At 38.1% G+C, this 18,802-nt stretch overlaps 1 protein-coding gene across 2 annotated transcripts in view; it reads right to left on the bottom strand.

Annotated features, from left to right (window-relative positions):
- Positions 1 to 11,426: 11,426 nt before the first annotated feature.
- Plxdc2 (plexin domain containing 2) overlaps positions 11,427 to 18,802 on the bottom strand; it is a 390,910-nt gene continuing 383,534 nt past the window's right edge. The window contains exon 14 of one of the 2 annotated variants that reach the window (XM_031369076.1): positions 11,427 to 14,812. In XM_031369076.1, the coding sequence (XP_031224936.1) occupies positions 14,696 to 14,812 (117 nt within the window). In that variant the 3' untranslated portion in view covers positions 11,427 to 14,695. The remainder of the gene's footprint in view (positions 14,813 to 18,802) is intronic. The other variant, XM_031369075.1, reaches the window with a different exon arrangement.

Raw genomic sequence — 18,802 nt, 5'->3', positions numbered from 1 at the left:
CTGGGCAAATATGTGTGACATATATATTTGATATATAAAACTATATCAAACTATCAAAATGACTTGTGTCATGAGTGCGGGGCAAAAGAAATGCACCATTCGCTAGAAGGGCTGGGTATGAGGGAGAGGGCCATTTTGTATGTGCTAAGAAGTTTGGATTTTATTAGGAAACATGAGACCACAGAGATAAAGCTTGAGAGCTCAGAAGGAACAGGAGTTGTATAACAGTGGCCAGACTTAAACAATCACACCCAGAACAGCCAGGGTCCCTCCATGAGATCTTGTATCATTGTACCACCTGAAAAGTCATTCCAGAATTGTTTGCTTATATCATTCAGAATGTTTTATCACCTTGTAGGCAAAGAAACAAAGACTATAGACACCACCAGGTGACTCACTCATTGTCCACTCTAGTCGCCATTTCTGGGTTGTTCTGTCATTCTGCTTCACTGTTTTCCCCTCTTCAATGCCTAGGATGACTTCCTGTTGAAGATCTACTTATTTGCAAGATCAGCCCCCAAGATCTACTTATTTGCAAGTAGGACCCCCAAGAGCAAGTTCTCAGCACAAAGGAGATTTATTTGCTCCAAAGAGACAAAGGTTAGGGAATAAGAGGTAAGGAAAAGAGAAAGAGGATGAGTGAAGAGGGGAGGGAACAAAGGAGGCAAGACAGGAAGGGATATTTGTCCCAGAGGGGGAAAAAGGACTACTTCTGGATAGAGAGGAGATAGACATAGCCCATAGGCAAATGGCAGTTTATAAAGGTCAAAGGGGAAACTCCATGTTAGGATGAGATATTTAATTTTAACTGGTTATATTAGTTAGGTGAGCCAAAACAGGGTTTATGATTGCTAGACTTCAGTATTTTGCTGGTTGGATCTTGATAGTGTCATGACGAGGAAGTAGCCAAATAAGGGAACAAACCTTAGTGGTTAGCTTTAGGAATGTAATCTAACAGATGTTTGGCAAGGCAGAGGGAGAAGGGCAAGGCTTGCCAGAGCCAACCATGTTTGCTATGCTGGGCTGGCTAGAGTCCCCTCAATCAGTGTTATAAACATACCTGCCTTTTTCCTTGCAGAATTATCTTTTTCCACCTGTGAAATATTTTTTCATGTGAAATAGTTCACTTACCCATGAATAGTCCCTCATACCCACCTCTTCTAGCAAATGGTGTATTTCTTTTACCCCACTCTCATGACACAAGTCAGTTTGATAGTTTGATATAGTTTTATATATCATATGTATATGTACATATATATATATATACATATATATATATATATATATATATATTTGCCCAGACCTGCCTGATTTATTACCCTTCATATACCAAAAACTCCATTTTATACAATACAATTCCATTTTATCCTGTCATCTAATTTACCATACGTTTTGTGTGCTGTATATATAGATTGTTTATACCAGACACATACACAAACATATATAGCAGCAGTACTCAACATTTGAGTTGAGTATCAGATATCCTACATATCAGATATTATGAGCCACAACAATAGTAAAATTACAGATATAAAGTAGCAATGAAAGTAGATTTGATTTTCATTGGGGTCACCACAACATGAGGAACTGTATTAAAGGGCTGCAACATTAGGAAGGTTGAGAACCACTGATACAAAGGCTAATGCAGATATCAGTATTCTTCTTCTTATCCTTCTCCAGCTGGGGCTAATATCAGTAGGCAGTCTTTCTAGGTGAGAAGCTGAGGTGAATCTCAGGCTGGTAAACATCCTGGAGGATGAGGACAAAAAGGAGGAGGAGGAGGAGGAGGAGGAGAAGGAGGAGGAGGAGGAGGAGAAGGAGGAGGAGGAGGGTGTGCTAGTCTGCACACACTCATCAGTTGTTGACAATTTGTCTTTTTCTGTCTATTGTAATGCTAAGTGTGGCCTCCAAAGACCTGGAGTCTGCACATAGCACCTGGATCCCCCCAGGTTAATTCTGATTGGTGAATAAAGATGTCAACAGCCAATAGCTGGGCAGAAGAGACATAGGTGGGGTGAGGTTTCCTGGGCTTGAAGAGAGAGGATGACGAGTCTGAGGAAGGAGAAGGAGAGCCACGATGAAAGAGGAATGTACAGGATGGAGGAGAGCCAGCCCAGGCTAAGAGCCAAAAGAACGTGTGGCCCAGAGAGCAGCCCAGATGGAACACCGTAAACAGTAAGTGATAACTTGGGGTCATGGAAAGTAGAGCCTAGCAGCATGGAGGGTAGGCAGCTGCCCAGCTACTGTGCTGCCTAAGGCTATTTAAGTACATAAAGTCCATGCGTTTCTTTTATCTGGGATCATAAATGGTCTAAGGTAGGAAGGGAGCTCCAGGGTGGGATTTTTAATATTTTTACTACAATCTGTGGTTCATAAGCACTCATATTTGGACTCATATTTGGATGTTTACCAGCCTGAGACTTCTCACCTACAAAGACTGACTCAGCTTCTCACCTACAAAGACTGCCTACTGATATTAGCCCCTCCTCTACCACTGCTGTATCTCATGAATATTCTGGGGTTTGGAGTGCAGAAGAGGTTAAAGAACACCATGTGATTCCAGCTTCACTGTAAGTGAGCCTGACAGTCATCCTGAGCCTGGACCGTTTGGGTAACAGCTTTGCTGATTGGCCCAAGTGTCCAAGAACTTGGCAGTCTCTACATCAAAAAACCACTGAGCACTCGACATGCTAAAGGCTTCCTTTGCTCTTTACCTTCTTCCTTTCAATCAAGTACGTTTCTTAGTACACAATAGCCGGTTAATAAAGTTTTGTTAGACTAGGGGGCAAAATTCCAAACTGCTTGTTGGGAGACTCTAATTCTGAAAATGTAGTTTGGAATAAGGTATCCCCGAGTAGACCTGGGATTTATGAGAAACAAGTCTCCAGCTAATTTAAAAGGCATCTTTGTCCTTAGTAGCTTTGTTCTTTTGCATATATGACTCAGGTTCATCCCCTGCTGTATTTAATTAATGGCACATATTACTTGACTTTTAAAGCATTGGCCTAATGTTTCCCTGTTGTCAGGGAATGTGACCTGATTTGCAGTAATAATTTTCCTCTTTTGTCATCATAAATTCAAGTCATACCCATTTAAAATTGAAGTTCTGAATTACTCCATGATATCAACCTTTCATCAATATAATTCAAATAGTTTCACGTCTTTAAAAGGCCATAAGTGAGTTGTACAGAGTAGTTAGTTACTCAGGGAATGGCATAGCTTGGGCTCCCTACCAGTTTAGAGTACCCTATGTGCTTCTTGGTCATGGTGCTAGGCCTAAGTATATGTTAGGCTTAAGTTGATATTGTTAAAAGGACAATCCAAACAGAAGTGCACTGGGAAACAGAAAGAACAGTTAGGTGCTGTGCTGCAGTTTCTTCTGAACTAAAACACAGCATCCTGGAGGGAGGCACCTTAAGATTCAGGAAATTAATAAAACTTCCAAGGTTCAGGACGTAGCAACTCTTAGGTGCCATGAAGTAAGTGAAGCTTACATCTTTCATATCACCCATGCTCAAGATTTATAAGCAGTAACAGGAGAAGGAGAGAAGATTTTAGTCCCAGAAGAGCTAGAGGACTCCAAGGATGCAGCTCTTCTGATCTGTCATCTATGTAGGTATATGCTTTTCAGAGATGTAACCGAGTCACCCATGCTCCTGTAAGGATCTCCACATCTTAGAGCATTCAGTGTCAACTTAATACAATCTAGAATCACCTGGGGGTGGGGGACAGAGTCTCTACTTAACTGTCTTTATCCGATAGGTCTATGGGCATGTCTGTAAGGAATCATACTGATTATTCATTGATAAGGGAGTGTCAAACCCACTGTGGGCAGCATCCACCTGAGACAGGTTATAGTGAGCTGTAGAAGCAAGAGGGAAGGAGGGCGCGTGACAGCAATTAGTGTTCCTCTACGGCGTCTGCTATTGGCTGCCTTGAGTTTCTGCCCTGAATTCTCTCAGATATGGATTAGTACCTGGATGTTTCAGCCAAATAAATCAATTCCTCTCTGCATCGCTTTTAGCTAGTGTTTTATCACAGCAACAGAAAAACAACTAATATGTGTTAGTTGCTTTTCTATATTCATATGTTCTTAACTAAATAACCTTGTTGGTTTACTAAGTTAGACCACTTTGTTGACAGCTATTCAGATTTCCCCAGGAGAAGTCATACAATATTGAGATTTAAAACTTATCATTTCATATAAATTGCCTGAGGCACACATCCAACATTTTCCCAAGAGGAAGAGGGGCAGTTATTTCTAGTTTAGAAGGAAAAAGTTAAAAGAGCAAGAATGCCTTCTGGGAACAACAATATCAACCAACCAGATTCCCAGAACTCCCAGGGATTAAGTCATCAACAAAGGAATACACATGGCTCCAGCTGCATATGTAGCAGAGGGTGGCCTTGTCATGCATCAGTGGAAGGAGAGGTCCTTGGTCCTACGAAGGCTCAGTAGATGCCCTAGTGTAGGAGAATGGAGGACAGGGAGGTGGGAGTGCGTGGGTGGGTGGAGGAACACCCTCATAGAAGCAGGAGAAGGGAGGATGTGGGAGGGAATGAAACCAGGAAAAGGGGATAACATCTGAAGTGTAAATAAAGAAAATATCCAATAAAAAAAAGAATGCCTCTGGAACTCACTTTGGAAGTTAGCAGCCTTAAAAAACAAGACAGCAAGAGAGATAAGGGCTGCTTTTGTATATTTAGGCACATTCTAGCTTTAGGATTCAAAGTGACTGCCAAAATAACACCTATTTGAGTCAGGATAATTCAATAATCTCTCAGACACTGAGGAGGAGATGGGATCCTTCCCCAGTTGTAAGCTACGGCATAATCTACCTTATTCACATAATCGACTTAACACACACACAGACACAGACACACAGACACACAGACACACACACACATACACACACTTCAGCCTTTTAAATGTTTTTAGTTATTTGGTATGTACCATATCAGTGAGCAAGTGCCACTGTATGCATGTGGAGGTCAGAGGAATCACTTCTCTATTTCTAGCATATGACTCTAACACTTAACTCAGATCTTCAGGTTTGGGAGCAAGTATACTTACCTGCTCAGGCATCTCATGTGAGCCTGACCTGGTGTCCAATTCCTATGGTAGGGTAGGTTTAAGAGCAAAAGGTTGTCTAGGATAGAATAGCTGGTTGTTCTGTACTCTGTCTGCAAACAATTTATTTTACAACAGGCAAAATAAAGGAAAGGTGACAGCAATATGTTGAATGACAAGGGCTACAGTATTTAAGAAATTAAAACAAAATGTTCATTTATTGTTTTTAATATGCAGCCAAACATGACAGCAGCATTTCACAAATAGCTCCCTTCTTCCCTTCTAAAGTTCAAAATTGGTTGACTCCAACTGAAAATTAGAACATGACTTCATTCTGAAAATGGCAATCAATAACAAGAATAAGGGTAACATTTGGTCACTACCAGCTTCCAGTCCTTAGAAGTTATACTGTACAGCTACCAGTCAGTATACTGGATTTACTATGCAGTTACTAGTTGTAAAAGAACTTCCTTCATGTTATTCACAGAACAAAAATGGCAGAAAAACTTGGTATAAGGAAATATGTTAAAAATTAAAGAATTATTCCAATCATATGGATTTCCAGGTAAAAGATAGAAAGCTAAAGAAGCATAAGAAAATACATTAACACCTAGCTAAGTTGTCTACACCTAAAAATACCCAGGAAGCTTGTGGTGCTACGCGGCATTTGGATTATGGAATTTGAAGCAAGGACTGCAATTGGGCTCACACACCTTTGGCTCTCAGATACCATCCATGCAGAATTAGACACTGTTGTGTCTACATTTGCAGGCTCATGTACATCCAGTGTGACTTCACTGGGCAAACTATTATAGCACAATAGGAACAGTCTCAGAATGCCTCTTGGACATGGCAGAAAAAAATAGGAATCGCACCCAGAGACTGGAAGAAATTTGTAATGCCATTTTTCAAGCCTTGCATTAAGAAAAGGTTGGAAAATCCTCTGCAAAACAAACCTTCACCTGAAAGATACATATTTGGTTGGCCACAGAAGGCTATCATAAGACCCATCCTGGCAATGGGCCCTGCTTACCCACAATTTCTGGGGCAATTGGATTTTGGGGGTCAGATTTTCCTTGGTGTGCTATTCTTAGCAGCAGACAGGGAGCTTTGTGAATCCAACACAGTTCAATTACATCCACTTTGAGCCACATCACAGATATTCTCTGCATTGTACAACTGGCAGAAAGTGTGGACGGCATACCCCCAACCCCAGTTCTCAAGTTTTTCTCTCTTTGACCTTCAACATTTCAATTGACCACAGGCAGCAAGACCAGAAACAGTGGTACATTCCTGGCATTTCAAATTATCATGATCCCAGTTGGCATGCAAAAAAGACTTTCCAAGTTCCTGCCAAGATGCCTCAATTCAGGAAAATATAAGAGTTGTTTTGACCAGTCAATGAAGTATTCTCTCAGTGCTTAGCCAGGGTCTCCAATACTTGGGTTACACCACACACAGGATATCTGTCTGAAGACACTTAGTTGGTTTCTCTGAAACAGATTTTAACACTTCATTCCGATGGAAGCTCTGATTTCTTTTAGTATTGTTTTCAGAGGACCCAATAGGAAGCAGTCAGGGTTTGTTTCTCCTGCTATGCTATGAAAATATGAATGTGGCTTTGTTCAATTATCATTAGGTATTTACATAATTGTCATTATGGCATCAGGGCAGTAGCATTCAAATTCAGGTCCTGAGATATCAATCTTCTCACAGATAAATCATGGAGATTATAGATTAAAGAAATCATTCTTATTGATTTCTAGGGAAAATATTTCGTGTAATTTTTGTTGCTTTTGTGTGGTTGGCTGGCTCATAGTCACAGAAATTGAATAGTATGTTGTGGATTTTAAATCAAAAGAGTTAACTGGAAAAGCAACTACCTGATTATTAGTAACTCAAGTCCCCAGAGCAAGGGACTTGGTGGTATTAGGCTTGGTACTGTCAAGGAAATATGTGTGAGTGGTGGCTGAGGTTTTGACTAATTGATGACAACTGTACTTCGAGTCTATCACCAGTTACTGGTGTCACTTCCAGAATCTGCATTCTTGTGTCTGAATGACCTAAATTTGAGCTGACCCTCATTGAATTATTTATTTGAACACTTCTCTGAAGAATTGAACATTCTGCTTGATTGTACATAGGGATATTTATTGATATCCCTGGGACTCATGTTTCCTTACTCATTATTACCTACAGAGTTCATGTACCAAACTTGTAGACTGCTTTCCAGCTATGCCTGTGTTGATGGGCCCCAAAGGCTTACACTTGCATGATAAATGAGCGATACCTTAATTAAGACACACATATTTTATAATGCAAAGGAGAAGAGAGACTGCTATTAAAAATCCATACTCCCACGGGAGAGATAGCATCATTGAGATATTTCAGCTGAAATATAAAATGAATACATACATCAATATCTGCCAAGGAATTTTTTTCATTTTAACCCATTAGTAGAATATTTGAATAACCATCACATGTTAATAAATCTTAGAAATTAGACAAAGATGAATGCTAGATTGTGATTTGCATTTTCCAGTCTTTTATCATGGATTAAAAACTAGCAAAATCTTTTGGTGTTGAGAATGTGCTGTAAGGTTTTAGCAGATACTCTTTGAGCATTTACTGCTTCAGGATAAACAAAATAATTGAGAAGTCAGTGTGATGCTGTTCTACAAAATTCTTAGAGGGATTTGATTCAGTGAATCAGACTTTTATGCAATAATCATCGTAGTGGCAGTAGGTACTGAATGCTGTCAAAGTTATGCCTGGAAACAATTAGGCAGATACTGTAGATTTGAGTTGAATTTAGTGGACCAGGTGATCCAGAACCTAGGGAAGTACTACCACATAGTTTGATGAGAGAGTAAAAGTATAAAACTATGCACACCTATGCAGTTCTCCAAATTTGAAGATTTCTGATTTCATGCTCTCTAGTGAGAATATTCTCCAGGGTTCTTTATCAGTATTCAAGGCCTACAGATGTTTGTCCTGAAGTTTTCTATTGTGCATATTAATTAATATGAACTGAATAAATCTGAACTCTACCTAGTCTTCAACAAAAGGTAAAGGAAAACCAGATATTGCAGATTTGTTCTTGGTTTTTCTGGAGTGTTTGTAAAGATTATCTTCATGAAGCTTCACCAAGTTTCTCAACTGATGCAAAATAAACACAAGAACTAACTGAATATATTGACAGTTATCTACAAGAAGCTACTGACTTTCAGGGACACTGACATAGGCATATTAAAGTCATATACACTGGTGTGACATACTTAAGCATCTCAAATCTGAACTTCCAAATTTTCAGTGCCTTGGGTCAATATTATTTTCATAGAATAGCACAGCACTCTCTACATCAGCACTATTGCTTTAAGCACATAGTTGATTAGGTGACAGGAGAGAGGATTCTTATGATCCTAACAGGAAAACCTTGAGGAATTAAAAATAGAAAGGCCATCCAGTCTTACTTAAAATTAGATGCTAGCAGCTTAACCTTCCATGCACATTTTGAGGCTCCAATTTTTAGATAAGGGAAATGATCCAAGTCTGAGATACTCAAACTGCATGACTTCAGGGTCATGGCTCTGTATCGAGTACCGATTGTTGCCTCAGTGATTATGGATACCAGGTGTCATTGCTTGACGAGCTGATGACTGATGATCCATCAGCCAAACTTCAAGTTTCCAAAGATAGCCTATTTTCCAGTCTCCTCTTAATTAGATCCTCATAATAATTGCTAGAGCAAGAGATGGAGTACTAGATAAAGGTTATGTTGGGTTGTGATTGAACTGTGTGCTATTTCATGTTTGTGATTTCAAGCTTTGATGTGAATAAAGATAAACATATGATAAAGACTAAATAATAAAGGAAAGGGAGAGTTCTTTAAATCCTCCCCCACAACCTCTCTCCTCAACACAGAATTGTAAGCCGCCTGCACTTGGTTTGAATTGCAGGTGTCTACCACTGTTCTGGGACCTGACTCCTGACAGAATCGACTTAACAGTCAATACAGGGATTTTACAAGGAATGCTTTGGCCATCCTCTTCCCATTTTTCATGCTGGGAACACTAGTGATGTCTATAACTGCCTTTTCTTTGGAGGGATTTGTATGCTTCTGAGTAATCAATAAAAGCATGAAGGTTGCCAAATACCTAGGGATTAGAAGGCAGAGACTCACTTTCCAAACCTTCAACAGAGACTTCGGACCTCACATGTCAACAGTGCTGAGTTGAGGAAATTAAATCTGTCTTTTGACAGAACAACTGCAGTGAACCTAAAGGGTAAACACTTTTTAGATGCCCTGGTGTTTAAAACCAAAGATGTTCACCATTTAAAAATGGCAGCAGAATCCATGCAAGGGAAGAGAAACTCTATTCTGGGTCTGCTCAGTACACATTTAAGTTAATGGACAATTCTTCCTGGACCTTTGAGGCTTCTCATCTCATTCATAAAATTAACAGCTTATTTGAAATAGAGCAAGTAGTTCTTTGAATTAACAATTGATGGAATGATGCTTTTCTTATTTGCAAAGTTATATTGGAGGATCTTATTGTATTATAATGTTATATGTATCCCCTAAACTATTTATTTAGACTTGATAATATTTAAATTATGTATATATGTGTGTTTTTATGTGTATATGAGTACAGATGCTCATGGAGAACAGAAAACAATGTGAGTTCTCCTAGAGCTTGGATTACAGATGGTTGTGAACATTGTGGACCAAACTGGTCTTCTGAAAAAAAAATAGCAAGTATTTTTAGCCACTGAGCCCTCTCTTCAGCCTTCTGAACAGTTTATGCACACATAGACACATAGATACACGCTCATACACACACACACACACACACACACACACACAGACACACACACACACACACACACACACGCACCAAAACACCATATAATTTGTTTTCCTGTATCAGAAGATCTGCAGAGTAACTTCCACATAGTAGGTGCTCAACACAAAGGAAAATTAATTCTGTGGTTCAATAAAAGAACAATTAAAAGCACGAATCAATGTACTCTGTAAAATGTAAAGTGCTTTATAAAAACACGACGATGTGAGTATATCATAGTTAACACCCCTGATCTCACAATCTCTTCCCATAAGACCTTCTTGGAAAACAAGTTTCCAAATAGTTTCCATGAACAAGTAAAAACGGTGATTAGGTGGTGGAAATTCTTCAATAAACAGTATTAGTTTTCAAATACCATTGAGTAGAAATGAAACAAAGGCAGAAAAACATTCAGATGGCAAAGATAAGTATCACTGCTAACTGATGACCATAGCTGAGGAGGTGGGAGAGGGGGCTATAAGGACCCTAACAGAGATGGAATTTGAAATAGAACAACAGGATTCTTACGACAGTAATAGCATAGAAGACTATTATTTCAATGCTTCATACTATAGTACACAGTATCTAGAGATCATCCTTATAGCAGGCAAAATTAATTTTTTCATGAATTATGACTTCCAGACACTTAGTTGTCTTAATTACTTACAAAAGAATGTAAGCCATAGCAATCAAAAGGAGAAAAAAAACAATTGAGAGGTTTAATTTCAAAACCCATTTTTGACACCAATAATAATTATTGTACCTGCATAAGTCTTGGTTTTCACATCAGTAAAAGAAACAGGTTGTATGAGATGCCTTCTCACATGGTATTATCTGGACATGAGCATACTTTAAGGTAGTTTTATTTTTTTATAAATTTGTAGAATTTACATCAAAAGCAAGTTTTCCCCGTATTTATATAGTATTATGTCATTGCCCTTTGCTTTTTAAATAGAAATAAAATAAAAAAGAGCTAACTAATGTTTACAATGTCATTTATTTTGCTTTCAAAAGAGACTCTGCTAAGATGCTGGGATTCCTGAGCAGAGCAAATGAATAGGCACAAAGTGACTCCATATGAGAGAGAGGGCACAGGCAAATGGGGGGACGCAGAGACACAAAGTGACTCCACATGAGAGAGTACAGGCAAATGGTGGGACACAGAGGCACAAAGTGATTCCACATGAGAGGGCACAGGCAAATGGGGGACACAGGTGGTTTGGCAATAAGATAAAGAGGCAGGAAAGAAAATCATGGGCAAACAGAAACTCAAGAAGTTTTTCTATGTGCTTTGACATTTTCTCAAGAATATATTACTTTGATTGTCTTGAGTTGTCTTTTGGATTGATGGACTATTCTTCTCTTGTGTGCAATTTTGTGCTTGCCCTACAGATGTGCTTTATGGATCACTTCTCTGTAAGGTTTTAAAAGTCTTTACATTTGCATTAATCAGTCTGTAAAATAATCTTGCAAAAAGACAGGAAAATATATTAAACTTTTTTTCCAATGTGAAAATTGAGACTCATGGAAGTTGAAGTGGTCTTTCCAAAGATACACTATGAAGATACAAAGCCATGTCCACTGGTATACTCGTCATTTCTTTATGAGGTATCTCTTACAAGATTACAAGAAAATGATTGTTTGTATACACCTAAGAGCTCTTAAATGTCCTTCCTTCCTTCCTTTCTTTCTTCCTTCCTTCTTTGCTTCCACAATTTCCTTCAAAAGCAAATAGTTCAATTGAAACACTATAGTATGTTTTAGTAAAACTTTCTGCAATGATATAAGTGTTGTGTATAGCCTACAATGGTAGCCATGAGCCATGTGTGGCTATGGGTCATTCAAAAATGTGCCCAGTCAACCAAATGAAAATTTATTTAATTTAAAGATTATTACCCATATCTGACCAGTATATATAATAGACAGCACCACTCTTGATCATATATTTGAAAGTCTACTAAATACTCTAACAGCCTTATTGTAATAACTTTCCTGCTCAGTTGTCCTTCACCTTTAATGATTCTCTTTCTAATTATTAATGTCCCATAAGGTCTCAACCATTCACAAACATGCCAATAAGTGGTCTGTAACATCTTGTTAGTTGATTTGTAACTCTGATCACTGATTACCACTCTTACAAATAATTAAGATGACATATGTAGTTCCTTTGTAATACCATTTCTCTAATTTCCTCTAAGGTTGTATGCAGTCCATTGTTGTTTTTCTCATAAAAATGCCAGTGCTAATCTTTCTTCATTCTCACAGAATGTTGACTAAGGTGCTTGTGTCTACTCTTTGTAATGCATAATTCAGATGAAATCCATGCCACTGGACTCCTTTTTGAAGTTTTTGGAAATCCTCTATGCCCTTCCTTTGAAGAAAATAGGAATCAAGAACAATCCAGAAGCAAAAACAGAACTAGAATTTCCTAGCAAGACAAGATTCTCCCAATATTTCCTCTCATTCCTTATGGATTCATGTAAAGCAGAACTTAGCATCCTTTTTGCTTCTAATTATTTTTCTCCTGTTACTTGGTGCTTTGGTATACTGAATAATTTAGAGGGTCTTGTGCATTCATTTAACAGAACTATTGATTATTTTATGTCTAAACTGGAAAATGGGCTTTGAAGGATATAAGGCTAACATTACTACTTGAAGGAAATATGCAAGGAGTAAAAAGTATATGGAAAGATATCAAGGCAGCTGCCAGTCCATTGCTGTTAGAATCCATAGTTATTACCACAGTGTGTGAAAGCATCCTTATCTCACCCTAAAATGAAGTTGTCTCTGTGTACCATATGTGTCTGTAGAATACCAGTTGCACCAATTACATTGGCAAGTCATTTGGTTATTGCTTTCTCACCAAAATTCTACTGACAAGAATAAGCTGAGATATTACATATAACACAAGCATAGCTGGGGTACAGATTGTCATCACGTCCTGCAACCATGTTCCTCTTCTACCTTTCTTTTCTGACATTTTAAACTAAGGTTAGGGAAAAGTTACCATTGTCACATACTTGAAGTATTTGCAAGTATAAAGTATAAAGCAGGATACATGTGACAGAAAAGACACCTTGCTTATGGCAGATGATAGCGTGACAGTCAGCTGTCCAGTGTAGACATTGTACGCAGATTGTAACCTGTCAGTAAGGTGCTACTGGTAAGGATATTTGCTTTGTGAGACCTGAATCTGCAAATGCTGAACGCTGTACCTTGTAAGAACTAGAATTTTCCTTGGCACAGAATGTGCAAGTTTTATAGGGCATGCCATTTGTAGAAATGTACCTGAACTCATGTTTAGGGTATGGTTTACATTAACTCTTTCCTCCTTGACTGGTGCCCTTCCTTACTTTACTCTTGGGAATTTCCCTCAAAAATTTGGATTACAATCAGTTCAAATGAAAATGACTCAAGGGACATTTACAACTGCTTCTATGAATCAAGGAGGGAAGAGTTGGCATAAATGGTACAGGGGATGCAAGAAGAGGCAAACTGATACATGCTGCAGCTAAATGAACCATTTATGGAAATAACAAAAATATTGAGGATTATATTACAATGTTATGGAAGGAACCAGTGATGCATCTTGCATTTGTTTTGTCTTGATGACAAAATACACTCTTTAGAGCCACAAGAGCCTGCCTTGTGTTAGTTATAAACAAAAATATATTTATATATATATTTATGTAACTACTATGTGCTTTAAAGAAAATTATTGTGTGATTCAGCAGGGTTATTTCATTTCATTTTTTTTTTCCTATCACCAGGGATATGTTGACTTGAATGGCATCTTACACAGGGACTGACAATGAAATGAGATTTTCATACAGAAATGGTGAACTTCACAAAAAAAAAAAATCCCTTAAGATATTTGTCCCAAAAAAATGATCTCATGAATATTCCTTTTAATTCTGTCCATTTTCATGAGCCAAGAGCAAATGAGGCTTCATAGGACTCCAAGTGGGAGAGGAAGCAGCACCTCAGAAAGCAAATTTCATTCTTTTCTACAGCGAGAGAATGGAAAACCTCACTGGCTACTCCCTCATCTCTGGTCCTCAGGTTAACATTAGGGAATTGTGTCACAGCTCACAAAAAAGGTATTCATTACCAAGGAGGAGGCAAGCATAGTCTGAACTTCTGAACAGATGAAATATTCATCCCGCAAAGTAATGAACTTATTTGGACAACGGCATCTAGAGCAAAACATAAAATCCATCTGCATATAGTCTGTTTGGAAAAGATAGAAAACCCTCTATTCATGTTTGTTTTTGCTCTTGTGTGAGCTATTGTTCCCTGCAATCTTGAAACATTCACCATTGCTCTTTCCAGTGAAAGCGTTCAGGCTTTGGAACATGATTATCTTTGAGACGTCAGAGAAGAACATTTGAACCAAAGGTGTAGATCCCTTGTGAACTAAAGCTTTATTTATTATCATATTTTTTCCTTGATCACTTTGCAACCCTGCACCTAAGCCAAAAGCATCGTCATCTTGTCACACTCCTGGCAAGTCCACAGGAGATGTTCCTTGTGAACCATGGAAGCCATTCCACTAGGGAATTCTTTATTCAGTGTACATGGTGTCTTGTACAAGTTTGAGTTTTCCTTTCAATGTTCCTGGGCTGGGCTTGTCCAGAAATCTCGTCGCCCTTCTGTCTACAGCAGTTTAGTGCTCCTTTGTATGTGGTTGTGGGTGTATGTCTGTTTGTCTTAAATGCATAAGCAAAGTTTTAGTTTTAACACCTGTAAGCCAGTACTGGTGCTGCTCTGTCCTAAAATTTTAGCACTGCTCTGATACAATAAAACCTTCTTTCTCTCCAACTGGTTCAACTTCTGCATAGGCAGGATGTCCTGATCCTCTTCGAAACTTCATTGCTGGCCATCTGCTTGGGCGTCTCTAAAACAGGAAATACAGAAACAATGAGCATCGCAGTGAGCAGTTAATCAGTGGTACATGTTTACCAGGATCCGTCTGTAGAATGCTTGCCAAAGTGAAAGTTTCAATTCCCAGCATCATGCACATCAAGCACAGAGAGTCCATTCCTCTAATCTTAGCTTCAGGGAGGTGAAGGCAAGAGAATCCGAAGTTCAAGCCCAGCCTGTTACACATAAGTTAGGATATTGTCTTACTATTCTAGGTTGACTTCTTAATGCATCACATCAAGTGACCTACTACAATAAACCCCACTGGAATTGATTTATCATCCTCTGTAAGGTTCCTGAGCCTTAAGTCTCCATTTTGGTTCTACTGACGTCTATCAGATAGTAGCCTATTGGCTATCTCTCCTCCTTGACAATTGTAAGTTTTTGAAAGGCAAGGTTTAATAAGTGCTTTATAATAATTTATGTCTGAAATGTGCCACAAATGAGATAAACTATGATTTTAATATTTATTTACTTATTTCTGACTATATGTATGTAACTACATGAGCTTATCTGCACCATATAAATGCAGGTGACTCCAGAGGCCAGAAGAGTCCATCTGATGCCCTGAAAGTGGAGTTATAGGAGGGTGTGAGCTACCTGACATGGTTTCTGGGAGTCAAACCTGGGTCCTCTATAACAACAATAAGTTCTCTTATGAAAAGCCATCTCTCCAGCCCCTTAAAATTCATAAAAAATGGAAACAAAACAAAGCCTCCACGTTTTTTGTGAGCAGAATCTTCTATGTAGCACACATAGCTGGCCTGGGACTTGTGAAATGGCTACCTTTGTCTTCCAAGTGCTAGAATTAAAGGTGTGAACTTCCACATGTAACCCTGAGGTATAAATCTCTTTTCTACAAGTTAGTACCAATATCACTTCTTTTTTCATTAATTCACTAAAAAAGTATGGCAAAAAAAATTCTCTAACCATTCCTATGAGTTGGTTTAAATTATCTGTTAGATTTACTAGCAAATAAGATAGAGGAAATATCACTCAGACTTGAGAAATCATTTATTAAACTAAACACATCTATTTATAACTTTTAGTTCTGAACATTGAAGTTGTCAAATCTTAAAAATGCGACCTATCACCAAAGGTGGTGAGCCAACCTAAGCCTATGAAGTTAATATTGACTAGTAGACACTAATTCTAAAACACAGGTTATTTGTATTGACAAGAGGAGCCTTTATTTCCAGTGTTCTGTCTATCAAATTAACCCACTGTGATTTTGAAATAGATGCACTGAAATGAATTATTAAGCTATAGCCAGCAAAGACACTAAAATGCATTTCATAGCCACAGTGACATTAGAAGTGATTATTCCATTTATCAAAGCGCCTGCAATTTTGGCATAAATAAGGCAATAAATATTGAGGGAATTTTATTCCTATGTAAAGACTTTTAATGCAAAAGAGGTTAAATATCAGTGTTCATATAGCGACACTTGGTATCGTGCTCTTGTTAGATTTGCTAATGACATGCCAACATCAATGATTAATGGCGGTGAGGGAAGTATTTCACATCAAGCAGGAAAGAGTATTAGTTTTATGTTCTGGAAAAATGCCAGTTGAGGTAATTATATTCTGATTATTAATAATATTACACCCTGGCACCATAATACCATGCAGTCAGAAAGTCTGACGTTTATTAGCTGATTAAAGCTCATGGGGTAAGTGATGCTCGATGACCCTTGCTACCCCATAGAAGACATTAAAACCACCACAGGGAACAGCAGCTGCAGGGGCCTGAAGATCACCTTTGACCGGCACACACTCAGTGTCTTTCTAGAGGTGCGTACTGTAACTCGTGGCTACTCAATATTTTAAGGGAAAAACTATATGCCTTATGGCTTACTATTTATAGTTTGCCATAGCTTCAGGACTGGGCTTCTCTAAAGCCATGGCTTCCCCAGGCAAACAGCATTGTTAATTCTTTCCTTCATTTTTATTTTTGTAAAAGGGAAAAGAGTGTAATGGCCCTGGGTCCTGCTGACAAGGGCCATCCCAGAAAATAACTCCTGTACCTTAAGATGTACAGGTGACAAGCATACTGAGAATGGCCCTCGGGTAAGTTGCATACTAGTACACTCTCCTAAGCATCGCTTTACCTTATACTAGGTATTCATTTGCATTATCTACAAACTAGCAAATAGGAAAAAGCAGCTGAGATGAACATGAAATCTATCTACTCACAAAGATAATTTTACTCATGGTTGAAATTACTTCTTAAAGTTCAGTAGTTTAAATATACCTCAGCCAGTGTCTGTGGACATGATTTCACTTTCACTTTACTCTTTTATCCATTAGTTAATTTGTTTCTTTACTTTACATTTTGATCACAGCCCCCACTCCCAGTCCCTGCCTCACAAAGCACATCACATTTCCCCCTCCTCTTCTGCTCTGAACCCATGCTGGCTGGCATATCAAGTCACTGCAGAACTCTTCTACTGAGGCCAAGCAAGGTACCCTAGTTCAGGGAACAGGATCTCCAGCCAGGGACAGCCCCTGCTCCAGTTGTTGAGGGACCCATGTGAAGGCCAAGCTGTGCATTTGCTACATATGAGGTCATCTTTTCGGAAGCTATTATTTTGTTTTTATTTCCTAGTGCCCGGGAATGAATCTGGGCTGTGCACACGCTGAGCCAGTTGCTCGCTCAGGGATCTCCTTTGATTATTTTCAGAAAATTTTTTTACATATCCTTAAAGATTATTTCCCTTGATTTATTATTACTCATTTTAGAAACGAATACAGAAAGACTTAATGATGATTTGGAATCCCTTGAGGTCCTATGTCATATATCATTTGCTTATCAAATTGCTCACCACATTCCTATATCTTATTAGTAATGATGAATAAAAAAGATCCAATATATTGTTCATTCATACAAAACTTAAAAATCTTATATAAAAGAAATGGCATTTCTCATAGTAATGTATTAGAATACATACAAGTTAAATATTATAAACTGAAAATCTGAATGTTTGAAATATATTTGTAGCATTGACAGAATACCACAAAAATATCCACACCATAAAAATTTTACTTCATGAATGAAATGACAAAAAAACCTTATGCTATCACTTCCAGTATTCATAGGATATGCATGAACCAAATCAGTCTGTGTTTAGTATGGAAGAAATTTATTTTATTTTTAATTTTTTTTCTGTTTTTTTTTCACAGTTCCTTTGATGCCTCTGTCTTATAACTTAAAAAAAAAAAAAAAAAAAAAAAAAAAAAAAAAAAAAAAAAACAACAAAGGAGAGTGAAAAAACTTTGCCAAAAATCTGCTGTCCTTTATAAGACCTTCACAAAAACATAGGCAATGTCAGTCTGAGACTACACTATAGTGGCTAAGTCATATAATATCTTTGGATCTTTAAACTTGTACCTAATGTCTCCTTCAAGAATTTAAGATCTTTATAATTGTACTGAATTGCTTAAAATCTGGGTAAAGGTAATAATAACAGCAATAATAATAATAACTCTGTGTTGTGATTACTGAATTACCATCCCTCCTGTCTTGGTTTATTATAGAAGTCCTAAATATATAGGGAAATTCCATTCCTTGTTGTTTACTGGAGTTGTCTTCCTGTGTCTTCTGCAGCTGTCCCACTATCTGTTTAGAGGAAGATAATAGTTAACTATGGTTTTAAGTGGAAAAGTAAGCATTTGATCTCATAGAAAAGTCCTTAGTGTTGGTGCTGCCGTACGGAACATCTACTCAATGGGCTGAGGAGACTGGAAACCTGGGCATTGATTTGGTCCCATAGTGAACTCACATGTCTGATGACAGAGAATCAGCCATATAGGGAAGGGATCCTTTGAGCTTCTTCCTTGAGACCCAGACATTGTAAAATCTATTTTCTTTTAAGAATGGCCAATTCAAAGTGTTATAGAGCCTCTACATCTGTGTTAGTCAGGTACTGTCAGAGCCTCTCAGGAGATAGCTATAATTAGGCTGG

Source organism: Mastomys coucha, unplaced genomic scaffold (genome assembly GCF_008632895.1).
Source record: "Mastomys coucha isolate ucsf_1 unplaced genomic scaffold, UCSF_Mcou_1 pScaffold15, whole genome shotgun sequence".
In the NCBI taxonomy this organism is placed as follows: Eukaryota; Metazoa; Chordata; class Mammalia; order Rodentia; family Muridae; genus Mastomys; species Mastomys coucha.
The sequence above is the reverse complement of the archived record's forward strand: the minus strand, read 5'-3'. Positions and strand labels throughout refer to the sequence as shown.